Source organism: Glycine max, chromosome 2 (assembly GCF_000004515.6).
Source record: "Glycine max cultivar Williams 82 chromosome 2, Glycine_max_v4.0, whole genome shotgun sequence".
Lineage (NCBI taxonomy): Eukaryota > Viridiplantae > Streptophyta > Magnoliopsida > Fabales > Fabaceae > Glycine > Glycine max.
The window spans coordinates 6,904,748-6,923,746 of NC_016089.4; the positions used below are offsets into that span (position 1 = coordinate 6,904,748).

Below are 18,999 nucleotides of genomic sequence, written 5' to 3' on the forward strand. Positions count from 1 at the left end.
TGATCTCGTAGTAGGGTAATTAATTAACTTTAAGCAAGTTCAAAGATTAAAGTTGATTACCTCATTTTGGAAACAATAGGACCACGGTGCATATCTGCAAAGATTGCACCTACTTAAGAATCTCTGGACAAGACTACATAAAATACAAGGTCCCTTTATTTTTATATTCAATGTCATTTTTTTTTCCAATCTTTCATTGAAGGTCAAAATGCTCGTATATGGAAAGAAGGAAGGAAGAAGGAAGGTAAGATGGGAATATCTACAAAGAAATAATGCAGCATGTTCTCAATCCATGAGCATACAAGGTAGAAGAAAGAAAGGGGAGAAAAGGGAAGGAGATGAAAGAAAAGGAGGAAGAGAGAAACATGTAGCTGCAACAAAGTACAGATAGGAATAAAAATGAACCAAAAACAAAAATGTAGTAGCATTTTACTTAGTTGGACAAGAAAATTGAAATGGATTGAGAATACAACAGAAAAGGCCTACTTAGCCTGAATTACAGAAAATATACAACAATCATTATAAAAAACCCTAAGGCAATCCCTCAACCCCGAAGAAGGTAGTAACTTCCCTCCTCCTTTTTCTATTCTTTAAGACTACATCCATCTGCAATAATAAAGCTTGCCCCACAATATTATGTTAGAAACCTAAATATCTAGTAGAGGCAATGGAGATGAAAAGATAAATGATTCAAAGAGAAAAAAAAAGTAGTTCAGGTTTTATCAGTAAATTAGCAAGCAAAGAGACCATTACAATGACAATGAAGGTGACATTATCTGCATAAAATTATCCTTCCCAAATTCAGAATTCCTTGTCCCTAATAAGCCGAGCAAGTTGCAACCATAAAACTGTTTCCCTTCAGCCCTTATCAAAGTCTGGCTCATATATTCTGCAACTGGGAAAAGGAGATGCGAACAACCGATCCAGAAAGTGGGCTTGCATGCTTGCACACAAGGGCTTCAGTAGCCTGCTCCTCAGTCTCAAACTGAACAAGTGCCTGCTTTTTTCCATTCATCTCAAAGACCTTGCTGTTGACAATGGTTCCATGCTCCTCCAAAAGGCTCACAATCTCCTCTTCGGTTATGTCTTGCGGGAGGGTGGACAAGTGGATCATCTTTGTTGGAGAGCAGCAATACCGGTAGTTCTTAGCAGCATTACGATTGAATCGATTGAGATTTGAATTGGCGTACTCGTGTGTATCAGCACCTTGGGTTATGTTTGCATGCTTTGAATAGTTGACCTCCAATCGCTTTCCAAACAACATGGCTCCCTATATTTCAAATTGACAAGGTTTTAGTGACCAGTTCAAAACTAGAGCAGAAAAAATACATAACGATTAATCTGCATGCCACAATGAAAATATATGCAGAATAAATAATATAACCTAGTACTCCTATTTATACTAACATTTAGGTCAAGTACTAGTAGTAAAACCATAATTATAAAAATAGTAAAACCATAATATATCTTCAGGCACAATTATAACAAACAACAATAACCTTTCACATTAGTAAAGATATCACATGATCCAGCATAAGGTGTACAAGAAACAAACCTTCAGAAAATGTACTGCCAATTCAGCTTGAAAACCATCTCCCATCTGGATAAGTGCATGATCTGGCTTATTTCGGAGAAGTTTAATTCTGACAATGTTCCCATAAATGGAGAACAAGTTGAACATTTTATCCTCATCTATTCTCTGGAAAAAAATTCAAGCCAAATATATTTAATAAAAATGGAGAGAACTTTCTAGAAAAAAGGCAGAAATATCAAGGCAGCATACTCACATCGGGATTGAGATTTGCGACAAGAACTGTACACCTTTCATTTGTTCCAGTTATGCCAGGAGGCAAACCTCCCCCAAAGGCAGCTGCAATTGCTGCAGCATTGGCCATCTAAAATTCAAAACAAATTAATACGCAGGATTGATTTGTCATATTTTGTGTCCGGTATAGCATATAATCAAAACCTACAGAGAAAGCTTAAAATAAAAACTGATTTTCTTTTTTACAAACAATTAAGATAAGCCAAACATGCATTAAATAGAAATGAAAAGAAGAATTCATTTACATGCATGTCAACAAAAAGTCATAGCAATAGGGTTTTTTTTACACAAATCATAGCAATAGGTTAGTAATATAATGATTGTCCTTTACCACTAAATGGAATCCCAAACTGTTAAAAAAGAAAGCCCAACAAATTCCTCTTTTCTAATGAAACTCCATTTTTTAAAAAAATTAAAAAATATAAAGTCCCATCAGGAAATTATTTTGCTAAAGATCAGCAAACTCAAATTCCACCATTTGGTTGGGTACAATCATGCAAACCCAAGTATTCAGATTTAAGAATATATATATATATATATATATATATATATATATAAAGTAAATGAAGAGAAAACAACTACTAACTCACTAGACATTTATGGTGCTACTTTTCATAAGATGCAGATTGATAATAAATTAATTATTTCCTCATATATTCAACTGTGTATCAATAATTGCAAACAAAACTTCAACTTGGCTTGAAAAACATCCACCTGAGAGAATCCACCTGTAAAAGGAAAATTACAGATATTAGTTATACCAAAAAAACAATAAGATAAACAAAGCAAACCAACCAAAGCAAATTAAAATATGTAGCACCTGCCCTGGCTCCAGAATGCATGCCTCCTGCATCACCATATCCAGGCTATTTCATAGGAGACAAAGAATGAAGTGACAAAGTATTAGAAACAACTTGACAAAGGTCAACGAGGAGATCTGATTCATAAGTACACAGAAAAGTATCATAGAACATACTTGTGAAGATCGACCTTTCTGCTCTGTAGGCAGATTAGGGTTTGTGAAGTCCCTGTGGAACATGAGTAAACTCAGTAATAATTATTACAATGTTATAAAAGGGATCAAGTTAAAAAAAATGAATGAATGAATAAATAAATAAAGAACCAACTGAGTCACCTTGAACGGTCATTATTGTAGTTCACTTGTAGTTCATCAAGGCTGCAATAAACATGAATTAATGTCCAACCAAAAATAAATAAATAAATGGCAAAGACAGATAGATGGGGGATACAAGATTGATCAACTGCATAGAAGCATAACATAAGTCTCTAAACCCAGAAACGACTAAAGGATGAAATTTCTGAGATAAATTTAACCTACTTTGAGAACTGAATGTCCAGCTGACAACAACCATCATAAATATTGCGTCCCTAGAAATTGCAAGAAGTACAATCAGCATATCAGAAAAATAATATCAGAATTAACTAGCCAAGTAATGCCACAAGCTCCATGTAAACGAAAAACAACCTGAAGAGTACTTCTGGCAGTAACAGCACTTTGACGGGATTGATACTGGATGAGAGCCTGAAAGCCTACACAGTTTTTAAACATGGGATGAAACAAGTAATAGAACACGTGCACAAATCAAATATAAAGATAGTCTTCTTCCATAAAAAGCTAGAAACATAATTTCGTCAATATCAAATAACTCATTTTCCTATTTATCTAAAAAAAAAAGGATTTATATATCTCAAAATAAATTATTACATGAACCAAATATATCCTCAATTCACCCCGTGAAGGCCCCTAAGACAAAAAAAAAATCTTAATAGGAAAAGAAAGAGAGAGGAAGAAATCTGAGAGAATCTGACCAGCTGACTTCTGGAATGTTACAATCTTTTCCACAAATCCATGGGGAGAAAACACTTGATGTAGCACATCCGCTGTTATAGGATACAGCATGTGATGAACTGTAACTAAGAGAATTCGATTTGGCTGTGCATCCAGAGAGTTGCCGACAGCAGACAGCATAGAGAAAGAGAAGAGAGAGAGAGAAAGGAGAATAAATAGAGAAGTTTGTGATAAAGAGAAAGAAAACTACAGAAAAAAAAAATTACACTAAACTTGTTGCAATGGAAGTCTAAGAACAATGTAAATATTATAGGGGCGAAAACATCACATAAAAAAATAAAGAATACAAATTTTCTGTTTTTACCACAACAAACAGGTTGAGGCATATATTTTTCCATTTAAAGAAAAAACCACAAAATACCAACCTCATCTTCTCGTGCTTGATTTTGATCCATTGTAGTTAGTTCTTGATGTGAGGAAAACTGGACATAAACATTTCTCCCCCTAGAATGAAACAATAAGATAAGATAACTATGTAATGAATAATGATTTCTTAACATCAACAGGAACCAATATCCCTTTTACAAATCTCTAAACAAGACATCCAAGATCAAGTTATCAAAACACTACCCTTTTACTATGAGTTTTTATTTTAATTATGAATAGCTTTAGTTTATCAATTTTGACTATTTTTTAGTATGTGTGTGTTAAAAATATTAGAATAGCAGTTGTCCCACTATCCGCGGTGTCGCTATCCCATTTCCAGAGTCGGCAGCCCTGTGCCACTATCCAGGATTGACAACTATTCATTTGAGAGGGGGCTATGTTTCTTATAATTAGGCCTAGAGGTAGTAGTATTCAAGGCAATCACATAAAGGTTTTAAAAGAGAAAGTACATAATCTATTAATACCTTATGCTTGGCTGGACATTTGCATAAAATTGTAAAGCATTAACTGCAGAAGGAATATCTTGCATTTGAAGAAGAGCCTGCAAGAGCAATAGATTATACAAATAAAAGAAAATATTTAGTAATAATTCAGCCTTGAATTCTAAGAATCTAAGGAAAACAGAAAATACATTGAATGCATGAAGAAAACCTGATTTTTGGCACGCAACATCACAAGCTTTGTTATTACTCCAAAAGGCTGAAATAGTTGAAGCAAATCATTCTGCAACCAGATGAGTTATGATTTATAAATCACTGAAGAAATTTGAAAAGTAACATTTTATATGTGATTAGCAGAATTTTCTTTTCTGACATGATCTTGCAGCTTCCTTTTATATACACATAGCCATTAATGTTGAATAGAACAAGCAATTTTTTAGTTTATAATGTCCAACTTTGTTTTATATACCCAATACTCTACACAATATAGAAGGCTCAGAAATCAAGGATTGGTTTTACTTTTGCATCTAGAGATCCAAAGTAGAGCTAACAAAAACTGTTACAATCAATAACAGAACCAATAAGAGAAATAGAAAGTATAGAACTGAAGACAAGAAGAGCTAGAAATGTCACTTTCTTTCCCGGACGAGTACATACTACAGAAATTACCATTCTGGCCATGACAGAGCTAAAGCTAGTGCAACTGAGCCATGGTAAAGCCATGACACAATCATATAACAAAAAGAAGAGTAAGAAATAGAGAAATAATATACTTCAGATATCTCATGCCCCACATTTCGAACGTGAATGACCTTGGAAGGTTCAGCCATTGCAAATTACCTAGACAAAACAAACAACAAAAAGTTTTAAAAATTAAAATAAAAAACATAATCAATATTTTTGCATCTGTTGCTGTTTTGTTTTCATTACAATTCAAACATGCAAGAAAACGCTCACTCAGAAACTCAACAACAGTCATTCATTCCAATTGTTTTTCAAAACCCAATTCACAGCAAATCAAGATTCAAATGGATAAATTTTGGGGCTTTCTGAAACCAATTGCAAATCGCGTAAAAAATTCAAACTTTATCTCCTACTCAATCGAACTCACGAAAAACTCAGATACCCAATTGAGGAGGTGAATCTACGAGTGAGTAGAACAAAAAGTGATAAACAAAAAAATGACACGCGGCAAAAGGGCATATCCGAATCACAAAAAAGAGCACAAAAAGCTCATCAAATTCGCATCACGTTGGCACACGCTGCAAATCGTACAGAATGAGAAGATAACACTCAGAAGCAGATAGAGAGAGAGAGAGAGAGAGTACTTGCCTCAAAATATTGAGTGAGAGAGAGACGGAGAGAAGGGGGAAGAGAGAAACAGAACAAGGTTAACAAGAGGAGGTGCTAACGGTGTCGTGAATTTCTTGCCCTATGTATGTAATCATATTTAAGCCCAAAAAAACATAAGAATTGACCGAAAAATAATTCCTATTTTTTTAATTTCTCATTAATTTTCTATAAAATTTAATACAAAACATTTATACTAATATTTTGATATCTGGATTGCATAAGAAAAAAATATTGAATTATCAATTAATTTCTTAAAATTGTAATGGTAGCTCAAATTAATTTCTAAAACTAGTAAAGTAGTAAAATTATGTTTGAACCCATTAATTTAGTCTCTAAAAAAATTGTAATGAATGGTCAAACAAATATTTATTGAGTGAATCATAAGTTTATTTCTTGAAAAATTGTTGGTCAGATCTCTAAAATTAATAAAATGACAAAAAAAATCTCTAAAATTGTATATTATCAATTATTTTAGTCTTTAAATTATAATGGATCATTAAATTAGTCCCTAAAATAAATGAAATATAAAAATAATTCCTAAATCAATTTATAGTAATATTTTAATTCAGGAATCGCATAAGGAAAATATTTATTGACTCAATTATCAATTTATTTCCTGAAATTATAATGTCAGACAAATTGGTATCCAAAATTAATAAAATGATAAAATAATTCTTAAAATTGTACATATGGTTATTTTAATCCCTAGATTGGTAACTAACATTCAAACAATTATTTATATTTATTGGGTGAATCATCAATCATTTCTTGAAATTATAATGGCCAAATAAATTCATCTCTAAAATTATAATGGCCGGTGAAATTGATTCCTAAAATTAAAAATTGCTATAAAAAAATTTCGCGCATTTTGTCCATGGACTTATATATATATAGATTTGAAAAGTTTATCCTAAAGTTTTTATTATTAATTGTCTTTTGATTTTGATGTGGTACTTCGTTGCTGAAATAGTACTATAGTAGTTTAGACCTCCAACTTCTTCTTTCTTCACAATCAACAAATTACTTTCTCAGTTTATTATATATAAATGCATTGGTAATTGTATTCTCCAAAGGTATGTTTACATTTATTATGTAAAAAACATATTAAAGTTAAGTTGATAAATTTATTTATAATTTTTTATTGTAATTCTACAAAATTATTCATTACATATAAGAAAATTAATTATTAGTTAAATTAACAAAATCTTACGAAATTATTTATTAAATAATTTTATTTCTAAATAACTATCTTGGTAATAAAAGTTCGAAATTTATACATAATAAATAATTTTATATGGTTAGATAAATAAAATTATATAGAAATATTTAATAAATAAATTTATCATTTTAACGTATAATATTTTTTATATAAATATAAACATATACTTAGGAGATAAAATTACAATTAACAAGCACAATAATGATATTACAATAGGCAAAATATTCTTAATTTGGATTATATTTTTCAATTTTATTGGGTGTAATTTGATAGCATGATGCATGGAAAATCATTAATTGAACCTATGGGTTGCAAGTGGTTGAGTTTGTGCACAATGTTTGTATGAGGCATATAATGGTTAAGCAACTAAAATATTGGTTATGAATATTGATTATTTTTTTTTATGGAATCCATTGGCATGACCATAACTTTATGACTTCAGTTTTTAATATGTAACTAGAATTCTATTTTCCTTAATTTTCTGTGTGAATTATAACAGTTTTTATATTATATCATATTCATTGAAGAGATAAAATCGAGGTTCATGCTTTATGGAATGAATATGTCTCCATGTAATGCGTTAAATATTTTATGTTATTTTGGAGTGAACTTAAGGATGAACTTGACAAACTTGAAATGATATTGATTGATTTAAAAGAGAGTGATTAAAAAAAAGTCTAAGAAATAATTGTGAAATGATTCCAACAACAACAAGATTTAGTTCCCAAATTAGACTAATAACTAATGTTAGTAAATTATACATAAAACTAAGGTGTTGTGTTTATATGTTGATAGGTTTTCCCATAAAGGGCTAGTCTAGATTTAATTTTTCTTATTTGCTAAATTTTTCACACCATAGACTTGTTAAAATTTTAATAAAATTTTGGTAAAAATGGAAACAAATTCATCATAGATTGAACTTTATTTTCACTTAATCAAGTTTTTACTTTTGATAAAATTTTCATATTATTGATTATGTATATATATTAAACTATTGTGTTATAGAAGTATAATAATTATTATTTCATGATTTGATAAGTAAAATTGAACTACACATTACTAAGAATATTTATTAAAGTTTCATGGAATGTTTAATATATTCTCTAATTAAGAAGTGAAAATATCTTTTCAAATATCAATCAAAACATAACTATTATTAATATGGTTTAATTTCATCTCTATTTTTATAAGTACACAAGTTTCTTTTAGAAGATTGGAGTGGGATGCTTTGAATGTGAAAGTGAGATGGTAAGGTAAATTCTATGAGACATTGTTGTAAACTAACTGTATAAAATGTATTGTACCATTCATTAATAAAGAAAAAGAGATATAATTCTCTTATGCATGATATGTATAAATTTTGACAATTTGTGTGATGAAAACTAACATTTGCAGGCATCGCAAAGACTCCGAGTGGGAGGAATATAAGCACAATATATATTGAGAGTGCACAAGTATTTCAGACTAAGAAAAAAATAAGAAAGAAAGGATAGGATTAATCTTAAGATGCATAAGATATAACAAAAACTTCAAGGACAATTAGGGGGAAAATTAAGTCTAAATTTAATATATATTTACTTTCTCTTTGTGAATTAACAAAATTAAAATTTAGATCTACTTATCCTAAAGATTACTTGTACCTATTGGTGCAACACCTAATAATGTAAAAAAAAAGTCGTTTAACAATGCAATATCATTTTTGTGATAGTAACTAAATATTTTTTTTATTAAATTTAGAAATTGATTTTCATCAATATGTATACATTTATTATAGTGTACAAACTTTTTAAAATGATTAATATTTCATGTAAATGTATCATTGATTAACTCATCACTCTCTAGTATAAATAATTCTTTTTTTCTTTTCTATTGATTTTGACTTCTAAATTATACATTTGAAACAAAAAAAGAATGATCATATATATGTTATGAATATTGTTAGTTCTTAAGACTAATATGCAGTTTTGAAGTTGTAACACTTGCATAGGTTAACTATATTGTCAACCTTTTAAACAATGTATTTATGCACATATATTTTGTGTTATAGTAATATGTCTATGTGATTTGCAAATAAACATATTTATCTCATTTTTTATTTTGTTTTATGAATCAAAATATAAATTATTACAAAATGAAATACTTAAGCGGATATATGTTAAATAACTAAATAGAAATCCAACTTTGTAAAGGAATAAAAAAAAATGGCTGGGGTAAATTAATAATAAAATACATTTTTTCATCCAAATCCCTATAAACATATGCAACGTCTCAAATAAGTCATTTTTCTCCCAAATTATGTGAGGAGCCGACTATTTTTTTTATCAACATGTGCAATTAGGAAAATTGTTGATTCAAAAGTTAAAGAATAATATCAAGGAAATATGACAATTGGTAAATCTGATTATTGTTAGGCATTTTTAATTTTTAATGGTGCGTTGGGACTCTTGAGACACAAATGTAATCATTCATGATGGATTCCAAGTTAGAATTCAAGGAAACTTTGCGTGGATACAATTTTAGTAGTGCAAGTTGGTAACAATCTTTTTATACTTAAATTAACTTGTTTTTTTTCTATTTTTATGTAAATTTACTTTAAACTTATTTTTTTCCTCTTTTCCAAGCATTATTTCTGAGTTAATATCCAAAATATAGGACAGTAGGAAACTCTAACACATACACTAGACATGAACATCATGACACAATTAATGTCCAAAATATAGGACACTTGGAAATTACATATGTGTGAGTAGAGAGATAATTAAATTTTTATGTATTAACTTTCTAAAAGCAAATTTGTCAAGTTTTACAATTTTCATATGACAATGACCATCACAAAAATAAATGAAAATACTAAGAAGGGGTTGAGCAAAACAAATTGAGACATGACGAAAATGTGTTTAGATTCATGAACAAACTGTGTCGAAAAGTGTCCAAGTCGGGTCGTGTATGAGTCAACAAATATATATGTTTAATTATGACACAGAGAAAGGGTATTTGACACATGTTGAAGGCATGTCCAACAAGTGTTGGTGTCAAACATGCCAATACACCATTTAATAGGTGTGTATGTGTTTCATAGATTGCACCATTTTGATTATGTTATACTCATGTATTCGTGATTTCACATACTTCTTTCTTGTTTCTCTTCTTAATGTCTTTCAACAATTTCATTTCTTGAGATATGCTCCAACAATGTATGCATTAAGTATTACATAAAAGTAGAAAATATGTGTGTATTTAAAAGGAGTCAAACTATTCTCCAACTGAGATATGCAATTCTCAAACTATTTTTCTAGTGAAGTGTGCATTGAAATTTGCATGCGCAACGCAATAATATGAATCGATTCAGTGCATTGTATAAAATTGATGTGAGATTGCAATTTTGGCATGTCATGAACTTGTACTATACCTTTTAATTGTATTTTTTAGTTAATAGCATTAAATTCATTAGCAATTTATACTTTTTCTTCTCTAACTACCCTTAAAATTATTGGGACTCGTCATCTTTCTCTTCCCACTGAATTACTCTCTAACCTAAATAATTATTGTATGTTAGTCTCATTCTTCAATCCTTATGAGAGAGAATGCAATTATCTTTTTAATTCATAACATTTTTTGTAAAGTAATTAATGATATTTTGGTAAAAAAATAATTAATACAAAAAAAACTTGAAAAGAGTCCTATAAAAATGACAAATAAATGTGAGAAAATAATATTATATTTAGTGATGGGGAGTGCATGATATAAGAGTTAGTTAAAGTAAAACTAGATAAAAATACAATAAGATCATATTATCCAATATTTTATGAATTAGATAATTTATTTGTTTTTAAATAGGGTTCCTCCATTAGGGTTTGAGACCTTTTACTATAGAACAAAGTATTTTTGTCCATCTCTTTGAATTGAAAGTGGAATATATAAAGCTCGATAATTACACAAAGATCTAATCAAGATATGACTAATTAGGCAAGATATGACAAAATATGGTTAAGATACAATCAAAATATACTTAGATTGGACTTCATTAATTCAAGGTATAAGATAAGGTATACACCCTGGGTTGAGTCAATCGACATTTGACCCATCAAAATAGATTTAGGGTTTGATTTATTGGGCTCGACTTAATGAAGACCAAATGATACATAATCCTGAGACTGAGTGCAATGACATGAAGAGACTAAAATATAGAGTTCTTAACCATTAAATTCAACTTGATAAAATTCAAATGATACATTATAAAATAATACATATTATTTATAATTATAATTATATATAAAATTATTTTCATCATGGTGTATACATCTTTTTATCCCATTTTATCCTTATGTAACTATCTTCATAAATATAATTTTTTTTTTAAATATAACTCTACTCTTCATGCAACTAATACCAATAGTTACATCCTACAAAGAACTCCTACCAAAAATACTATAATAAACATATCTAATATTAGGTATATGCAATATTTATTAAATATAGTGGTAAATTACAAAATATAGTAAAGAATGCAGGAATATATTATAAGATATATTATTGTATTTCTTTTCTTTTACCTGATCTCTAATAAAAAAGAGAAATTAACTTATAATTTTGGTCTTTATAATTTTCTAAATATATGATTTTAATTCCTCTATTTTTAACTGTAATATTTGATTCATTTATTTTATAAATTATCAATTTTGGTTTCCTTGATAGATTATTAACTAACAATTATTATTAATAAAATCATTAAGTTAATTATAAATTAAATAAAATTATTAATCATTAAAAAACTTTAATAAAAATACTATTAATTCTAATGTGATGTTAATATTGATGGAGTGACATGTAATGATGAAGGTGGAAGAGGTAATTATGAAGGAGAAGAGAAACATGATGTTTTGAAGGATTAAGATTAATAATTTTTTTATTAAAGTTTTAATAATTAATAATTTTTAATTAACCAAATAACTCTATTAATCATAATTTTTTATTAATAGTTTATCAGAATATCAAAATGGGAAATTTAAAAAATTAGGAAAAAATATTATAATTAAAAATCAAAAGGATCAAAATTTTAAATTTGAGAAATTAAAGAGATTAGAGTACAATTTAGTAAAAAAATATATTACAAAATATACTCATTATCTCTAAAAAAAAAATACTCTTCTAACTATCTCTTTGCATTCTTTATTTGCGTTGGATTTTGATTGTAATAACTTCCATTATCTACGTTTAAAAAATATTTCTTTTGACGGAATCTACGTTTGAAAATATTAAAACCAACGTTATCAAATATCTCTTAAGAATATAAACTTATCTAAAAGTATTAAAAAATATTAAGTTTAATTATAATAAACTTACAAATAAACTGTTATCAATTTAAAAAAAATATAAATTAAAATTAATTATCCAGTTTCTTTATAAAATTAATAATTAATTATATAAATTTAAGGTTAACCAACAACACAGGTTCGAGAGACTAACACCTACAGGTTTGATCGAAGCAACAGACCCTCCTACCTCACTCCACATCACTTCTTTCTTAACGGGACGGATGTTATCGAATCAAAGCCATCGAATTTTTAATAATTATATCTGACGGCTTAAATTTGAAAACACGGGGTCCCACCGTGGTTCTCTCTTTTGAGGTACCCACGCAAGAATTGGCCCTGAAACCCTAACTAAAGCATCAACCTCAGTCGTCATTGCCGTCGCACGGTGAGACTCGCACCAACACCAGGCAAGTTTTGTTTTTGAATCTTCGTCGAAGAATATCCCAAAAGGAACAATTTTGAAGCTTTTTTCTCTAAGAGTCAGAGAAACAACAAATTTTAGAAGAATTAGTATTTTTGTTTTATTGAAGAACCGAGTGGCAGTGCTTGCTTAGTTGGGTTGGAACAATTTTCAAGTTTTTCTTGTGAATTTCTGTTTTAACATTAACAAAATGTTTGATCCTAATAACAGTATTAGGATATTGGCTTTTTGCAGCTATGCTATTGCTATTGCTATTCATACACGTTATTAGATATTTGGGAATTTGTTTTGTTTCAGCACTTCAAAGAAGACAGAATCAAGCAGAACTTGGAGTTGGAGAGAGAGAATTCCGACCCTAATTGTAAAATGGAGGACGAGACAGAGACTATGGTGGAGAAGAGGGAGATAATCAACAACGTAATGTGTCTTTTGACAGACCCTGATGGAACTCCTTTGGGTGCTCCTATGTACCTACCTCAGAATGCTGGTCCTCAACACCTCATCCAGATTGTTAATAAGCTTCTAAACAATGTAACTAAACCCCTTTCTCCTATTCCCAAATTTTATTTTACATTTATTATTTTTATTTTTATTATTATTAAATAACATTGAGTAATTGTCTATGCTCTCATTTTAGGAGGAGAAATTGCCGTATTCTTTCTATATATCAGATGAGGAGCTCCTCGTGCCACTTGAAACATACTTGTTGAAAAACAAAGGCTAGTCATGTTTGGTTACAACAAATTAGTCCTTTTTTCCCCCTTAATTCATTGATTTCATTCACTTATTTGCTCGACTTAACACACATTTGGTTTGACTATTTTTCATAGAAATAATTCCTTATTTTTCTAAAGAATTGAGCCAAAGAAAAGACACACTTATACTGATGTTTTTCTTTTCCTTTGCAATGTTACTTTAACATTATTTCAGCCTCGGTGGAGAAGGCATTGCCTATAGTTTGTCAACCTCAAGCTATTTTCCGGATTCGTCCTGTGAATCGCTGTACGGCAACTATTTCTGGTAAGACATGATGGATTGTGTTTTCCATTCAAATAGTGGCACAATGTTGTATGCAGAATTTTTATCCTAAAAAAAGATTATGCATGCTAAATTGTGAAAACAGCAATGTGGTTTGGTTGTTGAAGATTTAGCATGAATTTGTCTTATTGTCATATTCTCTGGAATTCATGTTGTTGGGATTGTTTGTATTCTATAGGTCATGCTGAAGCTGTACTAAGTGTTGCCTTCAGTCCTGATGGGCGACAACTGGCAAGTGGTTCTGGTGATACTGCTGTTCGATTTTGGGACTTGACCACTCAGACACCATTGTACACTTGCACAGGTTTGACATTTAAAGTTAATAAGTTACTCCAGTATCTGCTAATTAAATCAAGAAAAAATCAATTGATGTTTTGTTATCCTTCTCTCAGTACAAGAATAAAAATGATCAATTTCACTCATGCAAAAAATAGTTAGAATTGTTGGAGGTTGGTAATGCCCATGATTGCGTTGCTAGAAAAAAAAAAATCTCAATAGATTGTGTAATCTGTTATTACCCAGTACTATGCTACAAGGAAGGGGATGAGAATGAACAATGGGTAAGGAGAAAAAAGGGGCAATAAAGGGAATGTTCATGCTATTAAATCTTGGGCATTACCAAATGCTGAGCTGGCAAGGAATAGTGGGAGGTGGGATTTTGTTTGCAAAGTAATGAGAAAATAAGAGGGAAGGATAGGGAATGTGAAGGCGGGAAATTACAGCATAAGGATTTGGTATTGGGAACTGTAGAGGTCTATCTCTGCTGTAAGGAGCTATTCTTCATGTTCCTTAAACTATTATCAGTTTCTATAGTTTCATGATGTTTAATGAGTCATATATAGCATTATAGCTGTTTACATTTTATGCAGGACACAAGAATTGGGTCCTTAGTATTGCATGGTCACCAGATGGAAAGTATCTTGTAAGTGGGAGCAAGACTGGAGAACTTATTTGTTGGGACCCACAAACTGGAAAGTCATTAGGCAATCCACTAATCGTAAGATCTTCAACCTTGAATACCAATTTCTATTAAAAAGCTTGTTTCATTTTTTCCTCTTAATTTTACATTGAAGTTAATTGAGATCATGCCAAACTTCCAAGTTTCAACATTTGAAGATTCAAACAAAGATTTAAAAACAAAGAAACTTGAAGCTCTGAACACTGAATAGTCAATTGTGGTAGTGAAGTAAAGATTGAAAACAGTAGTGGGCAATGGAGCAGTGGTTGCACCAGGGCAGCACTCATTTAGTTATAAGAATTACTCAACTCTGGTTAATACTGATTGAACTTCCCTCCTCTTCCTACTCCAATTCCAAAATAAATAAAAGAACATCAAGCTTTATTGTGGAGATGTTTTAGATGAATTGCTATTTATTTATTTTTGGGTGCATAGTGGAAACATTATTTTGGTTTGTTGAGTATTTACTTTGACAACTGATGTTAATTGAAGAGTTTTGTCATTATAATGTTTCTTGGATAACAAAATTCAAAGTATACTAAATGTAGGGCCACAAGAAATGGATTACTGGTATCTCTTGGGAACCTGTCCACCTGAATGCTCCATGCCGTCGCTTTGTAAGTGCCAGCAAAGATGGGGATGCTCGTATATGGGATGTTTCTTTAAAGAAATGTGTTATGTGTCTCAGTGGCCACACACTTGCAATAACATGTGTAAAATGGGGTGGAGACGGCGTGATTTATACTGGGTATTCTCTCCCTCTTTCCTTCCAGTTTCTGTGATGTTTAGTCTGAGTTTTTATTTGTACTAATTCTTATTGTTATATTGCATATTCCTGCATACCCCTGTTGGAAATAGAAACTCGTTTAGGTTAAATTCTCATTTTGTGATATAAACTCATGTTTTTATCTAAGAGATCTTATTTTCAGTCCCTTAACTCAAATGATCCTAATGTTGACTAATGGTATGCAGCAGGGATTTCCCCCTTTTAATTAAATTGATGTCTTAATTATCATTCTGTAATTCTGTTCACTGCTTGGAGCCTAACTATGTTGTTTTATTGCAGCTCGCAGGATTGTACAATTAAAGTCTGGGAAACCACACAAGGGAAGCTAATCCGTGAATTGAGGGTGAGCCTCATCCCTTTGCAGTTGAATACTTGAACTTTTTATCTTCATTTTTTTAAACATGGTTTTAGTTATGCATGACTCATGTTTCTCATCTGGTGTCAACTTTTTCTTCATTTGAGTTATTTGATAATATCTTTCATGTCGCTTTTATGCTTATCAAATGTAGCTAGCTACCAATTGGTATTTTACTATTTCAATCTTGAAGGAATTATACTTACTGTTTTAATTTGATTCATTGTTAGAATGTTAGTGTAAATTTTTTATACAATCATTTATGTGTGAATACCTCTTTTAAAAGTTTGATTCTCCAGGTATGATGACCAAACTTATGTTCATCCATGTTGCATATGAAACTTTTTTATTTTAATTTTATTTCAATAATTTTTTTTGTGTGGAATTCTTTCTTTTCTTTTCCTGAAATTTTAATAAGTTATGTTGTATATTTTTTGTGTGGATTTTTTTTTATCCATGTTGAGCGATTGGGTAATTTTGCATTTTGCTCCTTTGAATTTCTTTTTTTTTTTCTTGGTTGTTTTCTGTTTGTTCTTTTGTTTAGGAGGATTCCACTACCGTCATTCTCCTTGTAATATTTTCTTAGTCTACATGAATTTCTTTGTTTATGAAAAAAGAAAGGAACTCCATCATGAAATAACAAAAGAACAATTCTGGTATAGATGGATATGATGATTGATAGTGAGTTTTTTATTCTTATTTTTGCATCAGATACATGCCTTGTATTTTCTGTCTAAAACTTCCTGCTGATATTCAACTCCTATTTTGTTTTAGTGATGATGTCATTATACTGTCTTTACTTTCCAATACTTTTTTTTAATACTTTGGTGTTAATTTTAGGGACATGGCCATTGGGTTAATTCGTTGGCATTGAGCACTGAGTATGTTCTTCGCACTGGAGCTTTTGATCATACTGGAAAACAGTATTCATCTCCAGAGGAAATGAAGAAGGTAACTGTTATTTTGTTTAATGGTATTGTTTGCCCTTTTAACAATAGTTACTAGACCTGGCCTGCCTTGACTGGTCAGATTGATAAGCCCAAACTCTGACTATGCGTCTGTTGAATTGGATCACGATTCATGTGACCATGCCAAACCCTGTGGTTTCGGCAGGCAGGGTTGCATTAGTTCTACATGCAACTTTTGTATTGAATCAATAAAATAAAGATTAAGAACTAACATTCATATTCTTGCTTATCCCATAACAGTATTTTCGATAGAGCTTGATGACATTGTTTTGGTCATGTATACAACTCCATGTAATGGGATTAGGCTTGATTGTATAAAAATGTTACTTCAAGTTACTTTGAAATTATTCATAATAATTAAGAATTTTAATAACTAATTTAATGTTATTCAAGTTTGTAATTTTGTATACTTTAAAGTTTGAACTATTGTTCTGCTTCATACCTTCCATAAAGTGATTTGCATGGTTCTTAATTTAGAAAGTTGCTTTTTGTTCTTTTATATTACATTTTTCTTATGTTGTTAATTAATATGTTGGACCTTTGGCGTAAGCTGATTTATCTCTGAATTCATTTCTCCTTTTAGTTGTGTATTTTGCATTCATAATTATTATTAGAGTAGTTTCAATCCATTTTTTTTTCAGGTTTTAACCCTTACAAGTTCCTTCCTCTCGGAAATTCTTCCATCTCTGTTTTATTAATACCCGTTTATGCTGCTGATGAATGTAGGTTGCTCTTGAAAGGTATCAAGCAATGAGAGGCAATGCCCCTGAAAGATTGGTCTCTGGATCTGATGATTTCACTATGTTCCTTTGGGAACCTTTCATCAACAAGCACCCCAAAACTCGCATGACAGGTCATCAGCAGGTACAACTTTTTTTCTTTATTTTTCTTTACTTTTAAAGTAGTTAAAATGTTAATGAGAATAAGCCAAAATGATCTTGAAAGTGCAATGCAACCTCTGTTTGTATCAGTGTTATTGAGCATAGCTAAATAGGCTTAGAAAGAACATTCTCTGATATCGGACCATTTCTAGGTACTCAAAAAATGGGAAAAAAATTCTAATAAACCTATTGAGATCCTTTTCTTGTCCTGCTGCTTGCTCTATCCAAATTATAATGAATATTTGCTGATGTCCATTTCTTAGTGTTCATTGCTGCTGGTTTAAATTTGTTTTATTGTTATTCAGATCTTATTAGAAAATTAAGTTATGACTTTGTTTGTATGCACATTCCATCTTTTAGGCTTAATGATTAAGTGTTTAACTTGGTTTTCTGACAGCTTGTGAACCATGTCTATTTTTCACCTGATGGGCAATGGGTGGCAAGTGCATCTTTTGATAAATCTGTGAAGTTATGGAATGGCACCACAGGGAAATTTGTTACTGCCTTCCGTGGTCATGTTGGGCCTGTTTACCAGATCAGGTACCGCATAAGTGATTCCATCTTACTTAAAACTTGAAGCCAAAGACATTTCATTCATAACTGTAATCAAGTGTGTATTGGGTTTTACTGTACAGCTGGTCTGCGGACAGTAGACTTCTTTTAAGCGGCAGCAAAGATTCAACACTTAAGGTAAGCATAGTTTTCCTTTAGTTTGGTTTGTACACCAGAATACATCAATTTTCATTTGGAAAACTTGAACTTGACCTTTCATTATGTTTGGTTTTCAAGGTTTGGGATATTCGAACTCGTAAGTTGAAGCAAGATCTTCCTGGTCATGCTGATGAAGTATGTCTATTCACATGCCAAATGCCTTAGTATTTATTTTTCCAAATATTTTTCCTTTCTAGTCCCTGACCTAAGTCTATTTTCTTGCTGTAAAGGTTTTTTCTGTCGATTGGAGTCCAGATGGAGAGAAGGTAGCCTCTGGTGGTAAGGATAAAGTGTTGAAGTTGTGGATGGGCTAGGCTAATTTTTGGATGAATATTGCATAGGGTTCATTAGTATGAACTCAGAAATTTTTGGGCATTTTGACCCAGGATGATTTTTTGTTGTCCCTGTCACTATAGTAGTGTTTAAATGGAGTATTTTAATTTAAGATGGAAGAAAATTAAGTTGTGTCTA

At 30.7% G+C, this 18,999-nt stretch overlaps 2 protein-coding genes across 3 annotated transcripts; one reads left to right on the plus strand and one right to left on the minus strand.

Annotated features, from left to right (window-relative positions):
* Nucleotides 1-467: 467 nt before the first annotated feature.
* Nucleotides 468-5,968, minus strand: LOC100791570 (polypyrimidine tract-binding protein homolog 3). The gene is made up of 15 exons (XM_003518539.5): nucleotides 5,855-5,968; nucleotides 5,296-5,362; nucleotides 4,734-4,805; nucleotides 4,547-4,623; nucleotides 4,061-4,139; nucleotides 3,656-3,779; nucleotides 3,312-3,376; nucleotides 3,165-3,214; nucleotides 2,961-3,002; nucleotides 2,802-2,853; nucleotides 2,646-2,691; nucleotides 2,540-2,553; nucleotides 1,788-1,895; nucleotides 1,556-1,699; nucleotides 468-1,270 (listed from the first exon to the last, which is right to left on the minus strand). The coding sequence occupies exons 2-15, from the start codon at nucleotides 5,350-5,352 to the stop codon at nucleotides 881-883; spliced, it is 1,320 nt and encodes a 439-aa protein (XP_003518587.1). The 5' UTR covers nucleotides 5,353-5,362; nucleotides 5,855-5,968; the 3' UTR covers nucleotides 468-880.
* Nucleotides 5,969-12,594: 6,626 nt separating this feature from the next.
* LOC100796328 (notchless protein homolog) lies at nucleotides 12,595-18,999 on the plus strand. Of its 2 annotated transcripts, none has more exons than XM_006574726.4 (14): nucleotides 12,595-12,816; nucleotides 13,128-13,361; nucleotides 13,468-13,549; nucleotides 13,761-13,850; nucleotides 14,047-14,172; nucleotides 14,738-14,865; nucleotides 15,375-15,574; nucleotides 15,893-15,956; nucleotides 16,809-16,919; nucleotides 17,663-17,800; nucleotides 18,215-18,357; nucleotides 18,453-18,507; nucleotides 18,607-18,663; nucleotides 18,759-18,999. In XM_006574726.4, the coding sequence occupies exons 2-14, from the start codon at nucleotides 13,197-13,199 to the stop codon at nucleotides 18,840-18,842; spliced, it is 1,443 nt and encodes a 480-aa protein (XP_006574789.1). In that variant the 5' UTR covers nucleotides 12,595-12,816; nucleotides 13,128-13,196; the 3' UTR covers nucleotides 18,843-18,999. The 2 variants fall into 2 exon arrangements, with proteins under 2 accessions (XP_006574789.1, XP_003518593.1); XM_003518545.5 differs by having other exon boundaries at nucleotides 12,799-12,967.